Here is a 16195-nt window from a genome sequence, read left to right as displayed (position 1 = left end):
CACACACATGAGTGCATAAGAGCAGAGCAACACCCCTGGCAGGTATGTGAAGCTGGTGAAGCACCTCTGTGTTCCCTGAATCAGAAATCCACCAGGAGGGGGAAACAGTGTATGAGGACATGAGCTGGATAAAAACTTTGGGGTCTACATGAAAAAACAGGAACTCTTAGAACATGGCGGTGGTATTGGTGTAGGTAATTCCTCTCACATCATTGTGCTAATCTCCCTATTGAGGCAAAAGCACATTGTAAGCAGCTGACATCCCACAGGGTGCAAGAGGTTGCAAAGCGTAGCTGTTCTCCTGAGCCCCAAGGCAAGTCAGTCTTTTGCATGGTGAGTACCAGCAGGCTTAACCTGCTTTGATCTAGCACGCTGCTGCTTTGGGCAACACCTGGCCCTTACAAAATAGACGTTGCCAAACTGGATATAGCGTCTGTGTGTAGTATGATGCTACTACATCTTAAGTTGTTTTAGGAATAGACACCTGTTCCCAAATCCAGTGGAAATTTTAGGTCTCACCGCAATGAAAACATTCATTTTCAGATTACATTTAGCTTCTTACAGCCAGCCGTTCTAAAGCCTTACGAAGAAGGCCAGGTGTATCCAGTGTGCTTGTTTCTTTTTCATCACACTGCATAATCTTCGGGTCTTCAAACAATGGCCTTTCAGCAGCAGCCATCTTTAAAGCTGACTACAGAATTGATGGTTCATGCTCCTAAAGTGCCAGTTCTTCAATACACACACACACACACAGACCAACATGGATGTTACAAATGCTTCTTGTTTTATTGTATGGACTACATTTCGCTGTACACTTGGCAGCTTTGTGAAAGCTTCATGCAGAGCTCAAAGGTAAACATGCACAAATTATTATTCTTGAATGGAGATGTCATGTACGGTCCAGAGGACATCCTTCTAAGCAGGTGCACCACACATTACTGAGAAGGACCCACAACCTTTTGCTCAAACTTCTACTGAACTGCCCTGTATCCTCCTGCTCCTCTTTACTTAGCATACATCTATTTAAAATGTGCTTTAAAAAGAACGTTGAGTTGTTCCTTAATTGGTACAGGTCCAAAATTCTCCTTCTTTGGCAACATTTAAACAATGAGCACAAAGAATGGGGAAAAAAACGAAAATGGGAAGACACCAGGTGAGGAGGCTTGTTTTCTTAAATATGTAACTTCCCCTGGAGTATGTCTAGAATAATCCCCTAAACAAATCTTTTTTTTTATTCTAGACCTACTCCAGGAGAACTCTAATTAATCATAGTATTTTAATGGATTCTTAAATATTCTTCTATATCTCTTCCAAAATATTTTGTTTTGTTCATAAATAGAAAAGCTCAAATTTGCTATTTATTAATGCACAGAGGATAATGATCGTGTATCTTAGTAAACAACGGACACTACTTAGAAACCGTAAACTAGCAACACAGTGGAATGATTTTGACACGAAGTGTAAATGCCAAGCATGTCCTATGGTGCATTGTATCCAAACAAATTATACATGGTGAAGGACCAGACTGCTCCCCCTGAAATTCAAGGGACCCAAATGCAGTGCCCTGAGGATCTGGGGTTTTCTGGGTTTTGTTCCAACCTCTGTTATTAACAATTAAGCTTATTACTTTCTTATATTTTAATGACAATATTAACATCATTAAAGGTACAGGTAACCTAAAAATTATCCTGGAACCTCGGGAGAAGTATAATAATTCTGCAGTTAATTAAATGTTTAGGACAACAGTCTAACCAAGGGGAGAGAAACAAAACACTATGTTCTCCTGGAACTAAGTTTGACACCCCTGAGTCCGAGTTCTGACGTCTCCATCAGTTCAGTAACTCTGGACCATTTTTTTTACATTAAATTTGAGTACTAACAAAATTAAGGCAAAAAAGGGATTATGTGACAAATGAAAATTAGGGAGTAAAAAAGGGTCCTAGGGTTCTTTGGGTAGCAGATCTTGCGGTGTCTGAAGCAGAGCTGACCTGTAGTCTCCAACCCTGATCCCCGATAGTCTTGTAGGTCACCAGCTGTTAAATCTTGGCTACACCAACTATTGCTAAATCCAGCATGTGATCTGTTCAATTAAGAGACCTCTAGTCCTGGAAGGTGGAATAGTATTTAAAAATGAATCCTAAATAATTTCTAAATTTCTTAATTTAACAAATCACATGTTCAATTGACCAGAATGAAATTGTTTCACATCTTTAAAAACTGGGGTTTCAAAGTAATCTAACAATGTTTAATGGTACAAAACCTGCTGTATTGGGGCTCTCTATGACCAATGTTCAAGATCATTGGGGTAGTCAATCTCTGGACTTCCCAAAACCTTCCTCCATCTAATCCTAGATTACGATTATCACAATATAATTGTGAACTCCTAAAGTGAACTTCAAAACCTGGGTAAATTAAGAAATAATGGATCAATTCCTTAATGAATTCCCTAACTCTTGGGCAGTTCAAAGACCTGTAATGACCTAGAATGAAAGTGCCTACAGTAAGTTGACTACCCTGGTCTAAGATCAACCTGTTAAGGTGGGAGATGGCACTCGAACCCTGGCTGGACAATAACTGAGAGTCAGAACAATGCAGGTTATCATGGAAAAGATGCCAGAATTGGCAAATACTTTGGTGAGGTAAAACTACCCAGAGGTCTGGGTTGTGAATTAAAAGACAAACACTGAAGTGAAATGTTTTTGAATTGAGTTGAGTTGAATTGAATTGAATTTTTAAGTGCTTCAATATGTACCGCAGACTCTAACTGATTACATCAGAATTGTGTTTACGATTAATTTATGTAGGAAAGTAAACTGCTGGATTCTGGATAATTGACCAGTTTTAAAAGTATTTTCCTTTACAATATCTCTCTTTCTCTTACACACATATATAATGTGTTATAACAAATATAAATGTTCCTGTTTCTAATAAAAGCAAGTTTAAAAATTGAGACATTCTGGGTAGTTAGGATGGGTGTGTAAATTACCTTTTACATCACTGCATTGGTAATATCCCAAAGCAATATCCCATTCAAGTTTCATCTTAAAAAAAAAAGTTTAAGTTCTCTTCAAATAAGCTCCCTTTGGCAGCAGCAGCACCAGCATTTACTTAAGAAAACCAAAACGTTCCCTGTTCTTTATTCTTTTTGGAAGAATGCAACCATTGGAAATAAATTCCATTTCAGGGCCCTCTGGGTACACACCATATTATTGCAACACTGGGTACATTATTAGAACACATTTAAAATCACAACCCTGAAGTTCTTGAGCAGATAAAAGACACCAGTGTATCAGCTGTGTGGAACTGCCCAGGCATGCCCAGCAGAAAAGGCACAGGTGTCTCTTGCTTACCTCATGGTAAGACTGTGCTGTCCTCTGAATAGCCATCAACCTTCTGTTCCAAGACGAGCATGTAGGTCATTTTTTAGGGGAGGAAGTCCTTTGTAATTTCTGTTCTGTTTGCGCTCAATAGTTCCATCTCTCCCTGACTGAAAGTTCACATGTCTGCACACTGATCCTTTAGAGTAGGTTTGCAATATGATAGGCAGAGTATTTCCTTGCAGCAAAGTCTGAAGAAAGTGTTTGAGCAGAGTAAAATGCCTAGGGGTTTCACAAAGCACACATATGAAACACTGGAATTTCCAATTTGTTCAAAGTATTATGATTGGACTGCAAGATATTTACACGACAGAGGTGTCCTCTTATTGCATGACATTATTTAGCTAGTTCACCTGCCAAGTTCAACTGAAGTTGCAGTGTAGCCTCTTTTCTCTCCGGCGGCCATAATGTCCCCAGTTCCTGATTTCCAGGCAATTTGCATTATGAGACTCCTAGATGGTTTTCAAAGTCCTTGTGATGTTTACAGAAAGTATGCCATGATTCGTCCAGATTGACAATAACCTTCTTAATGCTAAAAAGAAGACCTTGGAACAACTTGAGCAGTTTACACCTTGTAACACTCGCCAGTGTTAAAAATGGGCAATGTTTCCCCCGGAGCCTGTAGGATCAAAATCAGCCTGCGTTCCACTGTTCCACTAGCGCTTCATGTCTCTTTATTCTTACAGGAGTCTTGATCAGATCAAATACAGCAGGCTAGTATATGCATTGGGGGGAAAACAATGTGATGGTGCCTCTGCAGGCTACAGTCTGGATTTCTCGTGTGTGAAGGAGATGGTTCATAGTACAAGTTCTATAATACATTTAACAGACATGCAAGGCTACACAGAATCATGCTGTGCATGAGTGCATACAGCATGACAAATTAAGCATGTGTGTTGATAAATGCAAAGCACACTTTTCTAAGTAACCATGTAGCAAGCCAGTGGTCTCTCTCAACTTCCAGATCCAGACTGTGAAGGAGTGTTGGCTGCCAAAGAGTCTCATGTCCCAGTATTTATATCCCACATTTCTGGGGAAATCCATGATTAGCTCCATCCGTGACCTCTCCCCTTTCTGCACCCAGGGGCCGTATATCAGCAGTGCTGGCCAGCTCTCTGCTCTTTAGCAGCCAATAAAACAGGCTTTAACTGACAGAGGGGATGAAGGAAGTTTTTAAAAAATGAAACAAAATAGGGAAATACTGTACAATGATGCTTTTGGAGAGCACACTAATAGCTAAAGCACAGGAAGATATATTTTTAATGGTGTCAGGGACATCGCTCTTAAGGTGATTGCTGCAGACAGCACTGCCGAGGTTAAAAACTCGGGGTGACCCTGAATGCTGTGTGTTACATTGCATCTTCCATCTGCCATTTCAGTACCAAACTACAGCTATGTTTTAGGACTTTTTTTAGAAATTAATGTATTTACCTTTTAATCAAATCTCACTTTTGTTCAGATTCTTGATGAGTCTATTGTATTTAGATAACAGAGCAGTGTTTTACTGTTGCATTGTGCTTACAAATTAAACACAAAGATTATACCTACTATAATATTTCAGGACTGATGAGGAAACATTCCCAATAATAATTAGTACCAAAACAAGCTATTGTTTTGGCAGTTAGGCTCAGTAACTGTACAAGTGACTGAGTAAGACGCATCTGGACATGTAGAAACTTGCAGTTGTCCACTGAAGAAGGACATTTTTGCTTTATATTCCATAGATAAATACCTATCTGCCTAACAATACTGACTCAACCAAAGCATTCTGTGCCTTGGAATTCCTTGTGCAGGAATTTGTCTTCCCCATGAGGATCTGCAAAAAGTTAAGTCTTAGTCGGGATTCCAGTGCAACATGCAAATCAGACAAGGTCTTAAGGTCTGAAAACTGGAAAAAGCCCTGATTGCCAAACAGCACGGGACATCCGAGTAGTTTGAAAAAAAATCAAAATCACACCACTCCCTTGAGATTGTATTTCTCTCTGCACCAGAACAGAAAATAAAAAAACAACAACTTTGCATCCTCTACAGGCAATGAGAACATAGCACCTGATTTTTTTTTTTACGTCTTTCCACTCATTTGCTGAAGGTGACCACAAAAATTTAGCATAGCGGAAGACAAACACAGAAAGCAGATGCTGTAGGCTCTGTATTCCATTTTCTCTCACTGTCAGAGGAAGAAGCAATATACTATCATTCTTAAAGGCAGACAGGATATAAGACGATTATAAATCAACTCTGTGGATCAGTCATGACTTCAGCCTCCACTTGTGTGGCCAGTAATCTACAATGGTCAAATTCAGCACATCTTCTGGGTAGAATTATTACATAGTCCTGGGGGACATTAACACTCTTGCCACAGAGACTTAAATCCCAGACATTTTTACCAGTCCTCAGCTAAGAATTGACAAGAGGCAAGGGCAATCATAAATGATAATGGGTGCCAATAACTTTTTGGACCTTTATTGACAATAATAATAATAATAATAATAATAATAATAATAATAATAATAATAATTAGACACCGGTGTGCCAGACAAAGTACTGGAGATCTACTGTGCAGAAAAAAACATGGAGATTTTTTTTAATGTGACTTCCTAAAGCAGGTTGCTTTTTCAATCATGTCTTTGGAAAGAAGTCACAACTCCCCTACTGCCTTTCAGGACCAGATTTAGTTTCTGCTGACTTAATTTAACAAATTAGTTGTTTAATTGATACAATTCCTTTTAAATGTCTTTGTAAAATGAGATAGATATATAGATATAGATTACACTTTATCTTACCATTCTGTAGGCCTCCAGGACCCTCATATTATACTGCGGGCATGTACTCATTGGATTCCTACCAAGGACTGTCAAAACTCTGAAATCCTGAGAGCACTGAAAGAATAACACCATAGGTCACGGCATTTGCATGAATGGAAATTAAGAGATTGCTGTTACTGGGACGATCTTCTTAAAATCCACATACTGTATGCTTATCCTGGCACCATATGAAGGGTCTATGTCAAAATGGAACAAGGGCAGGAATTTTGGACAGGTTTTTGGATCCTGTTTGAGGTTAGAAATTCGTTATTGTAATTCATGGCTTTACAAAACATTGCAAGTCTGTTCACAGATGTAACTCGCTTCAAATCCTAGAACACGGGCTGTGCAAAAAGCCTTATTTCTTGCAAGAATTTCCAATTTCATGACATGGTTTCTCAGGTGCAGATAAAGAGAATCATCTTGTCTTATTGCAAACTATCTTGGGTGAGACACTCAAAGCTTACTTGCTGAGAGCTGGGGATCCTATGAAGTGGACCACTTACAAGTAAAGAAGAAATACCAGTGTTTGCTACCTCCCTAATGGAGACCTTTCAGATACAGAAGTTGGAAAACAGACAACGAAGAGTACTTTTATATATATACACACGGCACCCCATTGATTGTTATGGCACAGGCTAATTTCTAAGAAGCATCCTGTTGTGGAGCTCCACTCGACAAACACAGGTGGTTAAATAAAATTAAATTAAAAATAACATAGAAAAAGCAGTCAAGGAGGTTCGCACTGCGAACCTAGTCCATTCCTGTCCATTGCGGCTTTTTTTTTTTTAGAAAGACAAGAGATTGAGTTCCTACAACTAAATGCTTTCAGAAGTGCTAGAACCCTAAGCGTTAGGGTTTGCTGGTATGCAATCAGGAGTCTGAATGGATCAGATTCCCTTGAGCGGTGTATCCGATGGCTTCAGGAGAAGGTTGCACAGAGCTAGCAGGAAGCATCACATAATGGAAGTTTAGGAACCATATCCCAGAAATCTCTTCCAGGCTTGCAGAGAACTCAGATATCCATGCTCTTGATGAAACGTTGGGCAGGCCTCCCCCTCTCAACTTCATTTACAGTTATTAGGTATTCATGAGCAAATGTTTGCAAGAGAAAGCATTGTCCTCCGTGGGTTTTCTCCTTTTAATCTCCTTACCCCCCAAAGAAACCAAACTCTAGCGATTGGATCTGCTTCAGCAGGAGACCAACAGGGTCCTGTGTACAACAACAGGGAGCGAATTACAGAGAACAAAAAGGCAACTCTTGATGTTTCAATGGGCTTAGTGCTGAAGGATGAAAATATTTAATCAAAGTCACACCAAACTACAGGCACTCCAGGCAACTGTCTGTCAAGAGAGTATTTCTGTTGGAAAGTGAATGGACCTATGTTTGCTTCCCATTATTTCCTCTGCCTTTCCAAGACTGCCTCAGATCACTTGCTACTGTACTAATTAAAGCAGTGAGACGACACAGATTACAACACACACCGGCTAACACTGTTTTGGCATTGAAGACCTTCTCAAGGAAGGCCCCTTCCCTTGACAGCAAAAAATAAAACATGTATTAACTTCCTCAGGTTTTTGGCTCGTGCTTTAAGTATGGGGTATTGGAGAATGAAATCTCCAATATTCTGTGTATTGGGGGAGTTCTGTGCACCATGCAAACTAATGGTCAATGGCATAAAAATATTTAAGAATTAAGTTCTGCTATAATGAGAAAACATGATAACGCTGCTTCAAATAGAGTAATTTAGGAAATGATCACAAGGTAGCAGGTTGATTGCAAGATGAGGTAGATGGAACAAATGACTTTCTTCCATTTGTAACATCTCTTATATTTCCAAAGCTTTTTTTCAGCAGAATCTGAAAAGGATCTCTTTCTTGCCCACATTTTGTTTACCGAAATAGATTTTGGAAAACGCTTTTTTCCTCCCGGAAGGTGTGTGCTTTGGAGAGGAGGGTGCAGTTGGGAGTGAAAGGAAGGCTTCGGGGAGATGAGAGTGTTTCTCGTCAGAACAGGTCTTGGGCAGCACAGACGCACCAGGCATGCCTGAAGTTATGGTCAGAAGTCTGGCTTTGTCCCAGAGCTTTGGCCCTAAAACTGTGCTTCACGTCACACCCCGCCACCAGCAGCATGCTTATCAATTAGACAAATCTGGCCGTGTAGCCACCCTGATCTGCTTGTACATACTACATTTATTACCCATCTATAAAATAAAGACTGATTGTCCTATGCCTTGAAAGATAATTTACAAGATACATTTTAAAAATGAAAATGCTTTACTCTCTACTGACAAGAAACATTTATTACTGTTATGTTAAACCAAAAAATGTAATTATCAATAAGTAGGTTTAAATTGAAATAGTGATGCTATGTGGCCATATTTAGCTTGGACATCCACCTTTTTTTCTCATGGGTTTAGTATGCCTTTCACAATATTTCCTTATGGTCTATAATCCAGTATTTACAGGAGGCTTAGTCCAAATCAAGAGCTCATTTCTAACTGTGTGGTTTTAGTTGAAAATGGACTTGTATCCCCCTCGGAATTTTAATTTTGCATTTTATGTCCAACTTGTGCCTTCAATTAAGAAAAAGCTAAACTGACTCTCCTAAAAAAAGCTGGACCACTGTTGACCGCTAACCTTCCTGGAGTGATCGCATTTCGGCATGCGCTACAGTCTTGGGATCAAATCTGGTGCCAGCAGCTACTGTATAAACGTGACCAAACATAATACGTTGCAAGGCGATGGCAAGAGACAAGCAAAACCATTCAGCAATCGTTTCAGAATATTGAAAAGATACGCCAGATTTTAGGTTAATATTTAATGTTAAAGGTATGTATGAAAATGGGAGTGTCAAACACATTTATGTTATACTGTACATTCCACTGAAACTGACATAGCCACGGGCAAAGGAATTTGCTCGCTATATTGTCATTAATCATTTAAAATGGCTGAATTATAAATTGTATATACATACAGAAATGCATGAACGTTAACATCTCTGAGTCTTAAAATGTGCAACGCAATTCACTTGGCAGACAGAATTTGTATGCTATGCCACTTGATGGCATGAATCCTGAACAACTATGCTTCAGATTATAATGTCCTGCGTGTTACATGATACAAAAGTGCATGTAATACAGTACTTAATGTATACAGAGCTTTTTTTATACGTGTAAGAACAGAGCATTAATTATACTTCTAAGAACAGTCTGTGGATTTTTATTTTCCCTAAGTTCATAGATATTTCAGTTTGACGGTATGAGCCAGCAGAGCATTTACCAGTTGAATATAAGTGCTACTTAAACCCATTCCACTGTCCCCAACATATCCAATTCCTTTGTCTACACTTGCTTATTAAATCTTCTTGAATTAACAGCCTTAATGTCTACTGGGAGATTTTACTGAAGAGTGCAACATAGCAGTACATAGGAGCTTAACGCACTCTTAGAGATCAGTCCGCAAGACAGAGATGCACACACATTCATTTCTGTCAACTTAGAAACGTGGATCATTTCTGCAGAAGCATGGGAGGCTACGTGCACCTGGTTCTGTGCAAACAAAATACAGAAGCTTAACCAGTATCAAAATAAAAAATGCTGGCCAGTGAATTATCTTGAATTTCTTCTTTTGCTTACAATACGGACAATTTATATTATCTAATACATGCTCAGTGACAGTTTTTACTCAAAAGAGTCAACTGAATGAAACTTAAAACTGTCCAAGGTAGAACGCACAGAGAAAGGGCTGCTTTATGACAGGAGAATGACAGGTGAGAAGAAGCAGGTAAATACAAATAAAAAATCTGAATGCAGCCGCGATGAGTGGTAAAAACTCACAGTGGTGAGGAATGCAGGGTTAACAGAAATTCCTATGGTTTAAATGCAGCCTTTAACTGTATTACTGTACATCAGGGAGATGGGGAAATCAGGAAGAATTAAAACAAATACAAGAAATGAAAACCAAACTGATGTCAAAGAGTAGTTTTTTTTTACCACAATGGTGGCAAAATAACATGATAAAATTAATAATAATAAAATTCTTTAAAAGTAATTCGCTCCCTGCGTTTTGGTCGTGTCTGACTCCTGCACGGGTCACTTTTCCTTGAAATACAAAGTGCGACGTGGACATAGTGCCTGCTCTCGTGTGGTCCATTCCAAAGGTAGCAAAATCCTGCTGGGAAAGGTTGTCACTCATGTACAAGAGCCTCCTTTGTCAGGTCATAAAAATATAATACACCACTGCCCAAAGAATAAGATACTTTCTGGGTAAGTCCATGCTAGAAAAATATACAGGAACAATGTGCAGCAGTCCGTGGAGATGGATCAGCAGATGTCCAAGGGAGGGGACTGGCACCTGTCTGTTAAACTTCTTCTTCTAAAAATGGAACTGGCAATGCTTTAGAAAGGCTGTGAATTTGGAAGTACGCCTGCTCCAGGACCTCAAGACAGGAGTGGAGAAATCCTGCAACTACATCAATGAAAAACCTGTCAGCAACAGCACTGTATTATGCATTCATAACATTCTGTCTTTATTGTGCACAATATTCGAGTCAATCTAAGTAGGGTTAAGGAGACATTTTTGAAGTGTTACTAAGTATTGCTTATTGTTTAAAGATCAATGTACTATAAAAAGGTGAAGGTCAAATACACCTTCTATATCAAAAATATTCATTTCATTTAAAACTTCTTTCTCAGAGAGATTGCTTAATCATGCTTGCAAATCCACAGCTATACCAGAGAACTCCCATGTTAATTAACTTGAAGTTAATTATGTTCGCCTTTCATTAATAAAGATCCAAGAGAGGTCTAGAAAATCTCAAGCTGATAGAAACAGATTTGTTTTCCTCTGACCCAGCCAACAGTCTATATAAAAGCTCCTTCATAATACATTTTAATTGAGATGAGACCATATCCACCTAGACACTGAAGGATCCAAACATTATAAAAAAGACAGTGGTCACTACAATTAACAGCAAGCACAAGTGTTAAATAAATGTAATTCCTTGCATTAATATTAGCTGTGTATACACCAGTACTGGGATCGACTTTGTCCTAATAGACATTGGAGACATTTAAACATTTAAAAATAGAATTGCCAGTTGTGCTTTATTAGATGAGGTTTCATCAATCCTTTGCTCTCAGCATTCAGCAAATTGTGTGAGCCCACCTGGAGAATCCCGGTCACAACAGACCTGACTAAAGATCCCAACGACATTGTGAGAGCCTGTTAATGGCAAAGACTCCTACTTCCCTCAGACAAAGGGTCTTCCTAAACGTAACGTAGACTTTGAAGTCGAATAAAAAAAACAACGCAAGCTCACCTTGAATGTTTGCGGGGAGAGGGGCTGGGGAACGGTGGTTTAGTTATCTGCTTGGCGGCTGCTCCAGTTGCGCCCCCCCGCCCCTCGACCCTCAGGCCGAGCAGCCTGTCCCCTTGTGGGGCTCTGCCATAGCTCTGGTCTGGGGGACAGCCTCTTGCCCACGGGTTCGTTCTTAAGTGCGCGGTCATAGGACCCAGAGTCAGCTGGCAATGGCTTCCTCCGTATGCTTACAGGCGGATCTGCTGTGTCCTCTAGGGCCTAGAAAACAAAGAAATACAAGTATGTTATTGGAAGCTGCCCTTGTGGGGATGGGGGGTCATGTTCAGCTTTACTCTTTGATATTCCTAAGCAGGACAAACAATTCAGTTGTCCCCAAAAACATTTGCAAGCAAATCAGATGCCCAAACGTCATTTTAAAGAGGGATAGTTGGGTTATTTACAATTGCTTCAGACAAAACGTAATGTAAAGACTCATAGGTTATTTTGTCAGGACTGGGCTTATGGCTTACTGCAGTGAACATCTTTACGTTCTAGAGGCATGAAAAAGTTATGGTTGAAGTTGCACAACTGCATGCAGGAGCCCAGAATGAATGAATTCATTTCCATTATGATAAACATGAACAGTATTGGACGTGGGAGTGAAAGACATGTTTACGGTGTCTGTAAACAAAAATAATAATCTGGTTACAGGAAGATGTTGAAGAAATTCCTTACAAATGGCAAACACATTTCTGTGGCAAGCATTTCATGGTTTCCTCTGACACTGTTCATTCAAGTATTGATTTTTGTTCCTCACGGCAGTAAATCGACTGGGCTCGTTTTGTAAACTGCGGTAGTGCCCTGCAAATTCACACCATATTGCCATAAACTCTGTTAATTTCCTTAATGGAGTCTCTAGGAAGCAACGGGCAGCCGATGTCAAGCCAACACTGTGAAGGAGGACCAAACTGCCAAGAGGACAGGAGAGAGCTGGCAATGTCCTGTTTTTTCACACCAGCAAACAGCAGGGGTGCTCCTCCATTTACACATTGCAAAACACAGTCAGAATCTTAATATTGTATAATAAGAACCTAATGGACTCGTTTTTATGGTGTGCAGCTTCATATGTAGCAGATGAAAATGGAAAAAAAAAATCCCTTTTATTTTAATCTCATCTGCGTGGCCAAGTGTTTACCGAATGTCTTGTGACATGCGGTTAGCCTGCAGTGCTTGCGAGACATTACTCAAAGCTGGGCTGCGGGTTCCAATTTCATGTTAGCAATGGCTTTTGTTCATTTGTCAAACAGCTTGAGCTCTTTGTCATCGGTCGGTGTCTTTCAACAGCTGGTCGCTAACATTCCAAATTCAGCGCCTCAGATGAAAGGGGCTTGAACAGGGGTGGGGTTTGAACGAGCAGAGGTTAATTCCACCCTGAAAAGCACTTGGCCGCTTGCGTCTTCTTCAGGTGTCACCTGACATTACACATGGTTACATGGACAAGTCATGTCAAATTTGTTATAGATAAGTCAACATGTGCTTTAAAAAGAAACTTCACGTTGAATACAGTGAAATTATGTAAAACATGCCATTACATACTTAAGTAATGGTCTGTCTCCGAAACCGTGTTATAAGGTGTCAGCATTATGTAGCTTTTGCAATTAAAAACATACAGTACAACACCAAGCCTCACAACTGTATCTGGGAAAGCACGCAGGGTTTTTCAAATATCTATTAGCGTAACATGAGGGAAATGCATTTATTTTCTCTTACAGAGGCCAAAGGTCCAAACAGTCGCTAACTGACAATTTCCTTCAAATATTTAATGGTGGAATACTTGAAGGCATTTGCGTTTTCATTCCACTATTTTATTTAGCTTTGAGTATAGATTTGCTTTGTCTAATGATTTGAGCCAGTAATCCCCTGCCGATTTTTCACCGGGCCTAACAAGTAGGCCAGAGCAACACTTATGGACAAAACTGCAACAGACTGCTCTGCTACCCATCAAGACGTTATAGCAGATTAGCCACAGTGCTTAGGAGACTGAATTGCAGATCATTACTACACAGCCTGATTTCATTACAGGTCTGTTTACCTTCCTGGAATGCGGTACAGTATCGGACAACGTGTGCTGCTACAGGATACACAGTGACTGATACCACTGAAAATAATTAAACTGATGTAATAAATTTCAACTGTTCTAATAAATAAGCAAGTGCGTTATAGCATCATAATATAATTTGTACCTTGATGTTAGCTATTTAACATAAATGTAGTTTATTTGCTAAATATTCCTAAATACTGACTGTTGTATGGGTGATCTCCACTTTCTGGCATAATATTTTTATAGATGGTACATAAACCTCAATCATTTCTGGAATCTAAGTGAGACACCAGTTTGATATTTCAGACTGAAGTTTTGCAGATATATACTCCTGTGAATGTACCGCTCAGGGATATAATGGCCTTTGTCAACACAGGTCAAACTAAACGCTACAGCTTCCACTGCCAGCAAACCTGGACTCTGAGTCCTGCCCAACAAGGTGCTTTTTCTTACTATTTTCTTAAATAGTGTTCAGCGTAAAACATACAAGGACACTATCAATATTTTAAGCATACAACCAAAATAACAGGCATGCTTCCATTGCAGTTCCATTACAGGGAGCCTATCCCATGTTTCCACTCAAAAAAGGATTGCATTAGCAATACATTTACTGGCACAAAATTCAGATCCCCCCACCCCCTTCACGCAGGAGCTGAATGAATTACATGAGGCATGTATTACACAAGGCTTTCAAATAACTTCCAGCCCAATCCCATTCTATTCATCAAGGAACATCACCTTTGGTTGAGGTTATGATGAAGACAATGGATAGAGGACCTGAGCTGCTAGTTCCACCACATTTTACATAGGAATGTAATATGGGGATTATCCTGGGCAGGAATGGTGAAGGAACTCATGTCTTATGCACGTCAAGCCAGCCAAACATTGTCCACTGACAGTGTATATGAATTTGCTAATATTTGTGTTCCTAATTTTTCAGTTGGTACTTATCCTACACAAAGCACCACTGACAAAGGCAAACGTCCTGTGTTTTCTCTGCTAACACATGTGGGGGAAAGTGCACTTTGTTTTATCTTGCGGTGCATGAAGAGGCTAAGGGGGGATCTTGAGAAATGGAGGGCTGCCTTTCCTCTTAAATCACCATTGATCAGTTTGCCAAGAAATAAATTGGAAAGCGTTGTTTAAATGTTTATGACCTGAAGAGAAAGGGGGAGAGAATTTGGCCAGTGGGTTTCATTAGAGAGAGCATGCAAAGATATTGCAAGGGAAAGAGCTGTTCAAGTGCGTCTCTGGGTCTCTTGAACCACTTCCACATCATGTTTTGTAGTTTTAAACATCCCAGAGACAGAGTGAGCACTGTCCTGTTTGAAGATAGTGAAAAGCTGTCTGTCTGTAGACAGCACTGTAACAGATAAAACTGGGTAAAAGAATTTTAAATCAACAGACATTATCTTGTACACCTGCCAATGTCAATACCCTGTGTTTGATTTCTGTTTCCTGAGGAGCAAGAGTAAGAATGAAAGCATATTATAATCACAGGCAGTTAAGATGTTCCATAGTGGTCTTTTGTAACATGCCGACAACAAGCATGCACCATTTCAGGATGTATATATTTATGCTGATCAATATCATTATCAATACACTAGAAGGTTGTGAGTCACCTGTGCTCAATTAACTGGTATATGAGAAATGATGTCCACCACTGACTGTGAAACACATTTACTGTCGCTGACCTAGTTGATAAAAATAGAATAAGATAACCAATTTGTCTTTGTATAAATGCTATGGTGCCTCACTATGAGCATGATAAGAATCAGGCACTTTCCTTTAGGTATATGTACATAACTAGCTGCAACAGCCAGCAGTACAACCAAAATAAATCTCTCTGATGTGTTTATTCTAATTAATCTATATTGATTACTCTATGCAGCAGTATAATGATCCTGAATGCCAGATGAAGACTCCATCTTTCGCCCACAAAAGCACCTTCAGTTCTGCTATAACATGCTGCCACATTGCTGCAGTTAAAAGTGATGGTGTCAAGGCAGGAAGATTCAGGAGACAGCACAACTAGATTTTCTGGAAATCCTCTTGGCTTAAGTACCAAAGAAATGGACTTGCCCTTTACTTGGTGGCCATCATGACGTACCACAAAAAACAGGTACCAAAAAGCTTACAAATAACTTCAGCATGTGGACATTCAGAATGGGCAAGAGATGAACTTGGAATTTCTCTTAGGGTGTGTGAGGTTTATTAATAAATAAGAAAGAAATACAGAAACAAAGTAGTGCTGGGTATCTGCACATGGGGTGTGTGTGTGTGAGATGGGGGCTGAAAGTCCCACTTACTTAATTTCTACATGCCCAGACCATGCAGTGTTCGCTTAGTTCCAAATAGACACTAAATGTAATTCTCGGCGACTGGCACATAGTGCCTGCCAGGCTCCCAAGATTACATATTCAGGCCAGGATTGAGGCAGGGGAAAAGTGATCTGATGAAGTCATCGGTTCTACGGTCAACTGTGGCTGTTATTCCTGAACTTTTATGATCGCTTTGTTCATACCTTGCATTAATCGTTGTAAAGATAAAAATTGTTACCTCTGCCACAAGCCTGTAAGCATAAAAGCAGCCCAAGCTCTTTTATTAACAG

General features: G+C 39.7%; 1 protein-coding gene across 7 annotated transcripts in view; it reads right to left on the bottom strand.

Moving 5' to 3' along the window:
• Positions 1-763: 763 nt before the first annotated feature.
• The window catches only part of luzp1 (leucine zipper protein 1), a 69167-nt gene continuing 53735 nt past the window's right edge, over positions 764-16195 (bottom strand). For all 7 annotated transcript variants that reach the window (XM_088602983.1, XM_088602981.1, XM_088602980.1 and 4 more), the window contains 2 exons: positions 11505-11762; positions 764-10651 (listed from right to left, as the gene is read on the bottom strand). In XM_088602983.1, the coding sequence (XP_088459109.1) occupies positions 11544-11762 (219 nt within the window). In that variant the 3' untranslated portion in view covers positions 764-10651; positions 11505-11543. The remainder of the gene's footprint in view (positions 10652-11504; positions 11763-16195) is intronic.

The sequence above is a fragment of the Lepisosteus platostomus genome, chromosome 13, assembly GCF_059453375.1.
Source record: "Lepisosteus platostomus isolate fLepPlt1 chromosome 13, fLepPlt1.hap1, whole genome shotgun sequence".
Lineage (NCBI taxonomy): Eukaryota > Metazoa > Chordata > Actinopteri > Semionotiformes > Lepisosteidae > Lepisosteus > Lepisosteus platostomus.
Note: the sequence above shows the minus strand (reverse complement) of the source record. Positions and strands in the feature narration are given on the sequence as shown.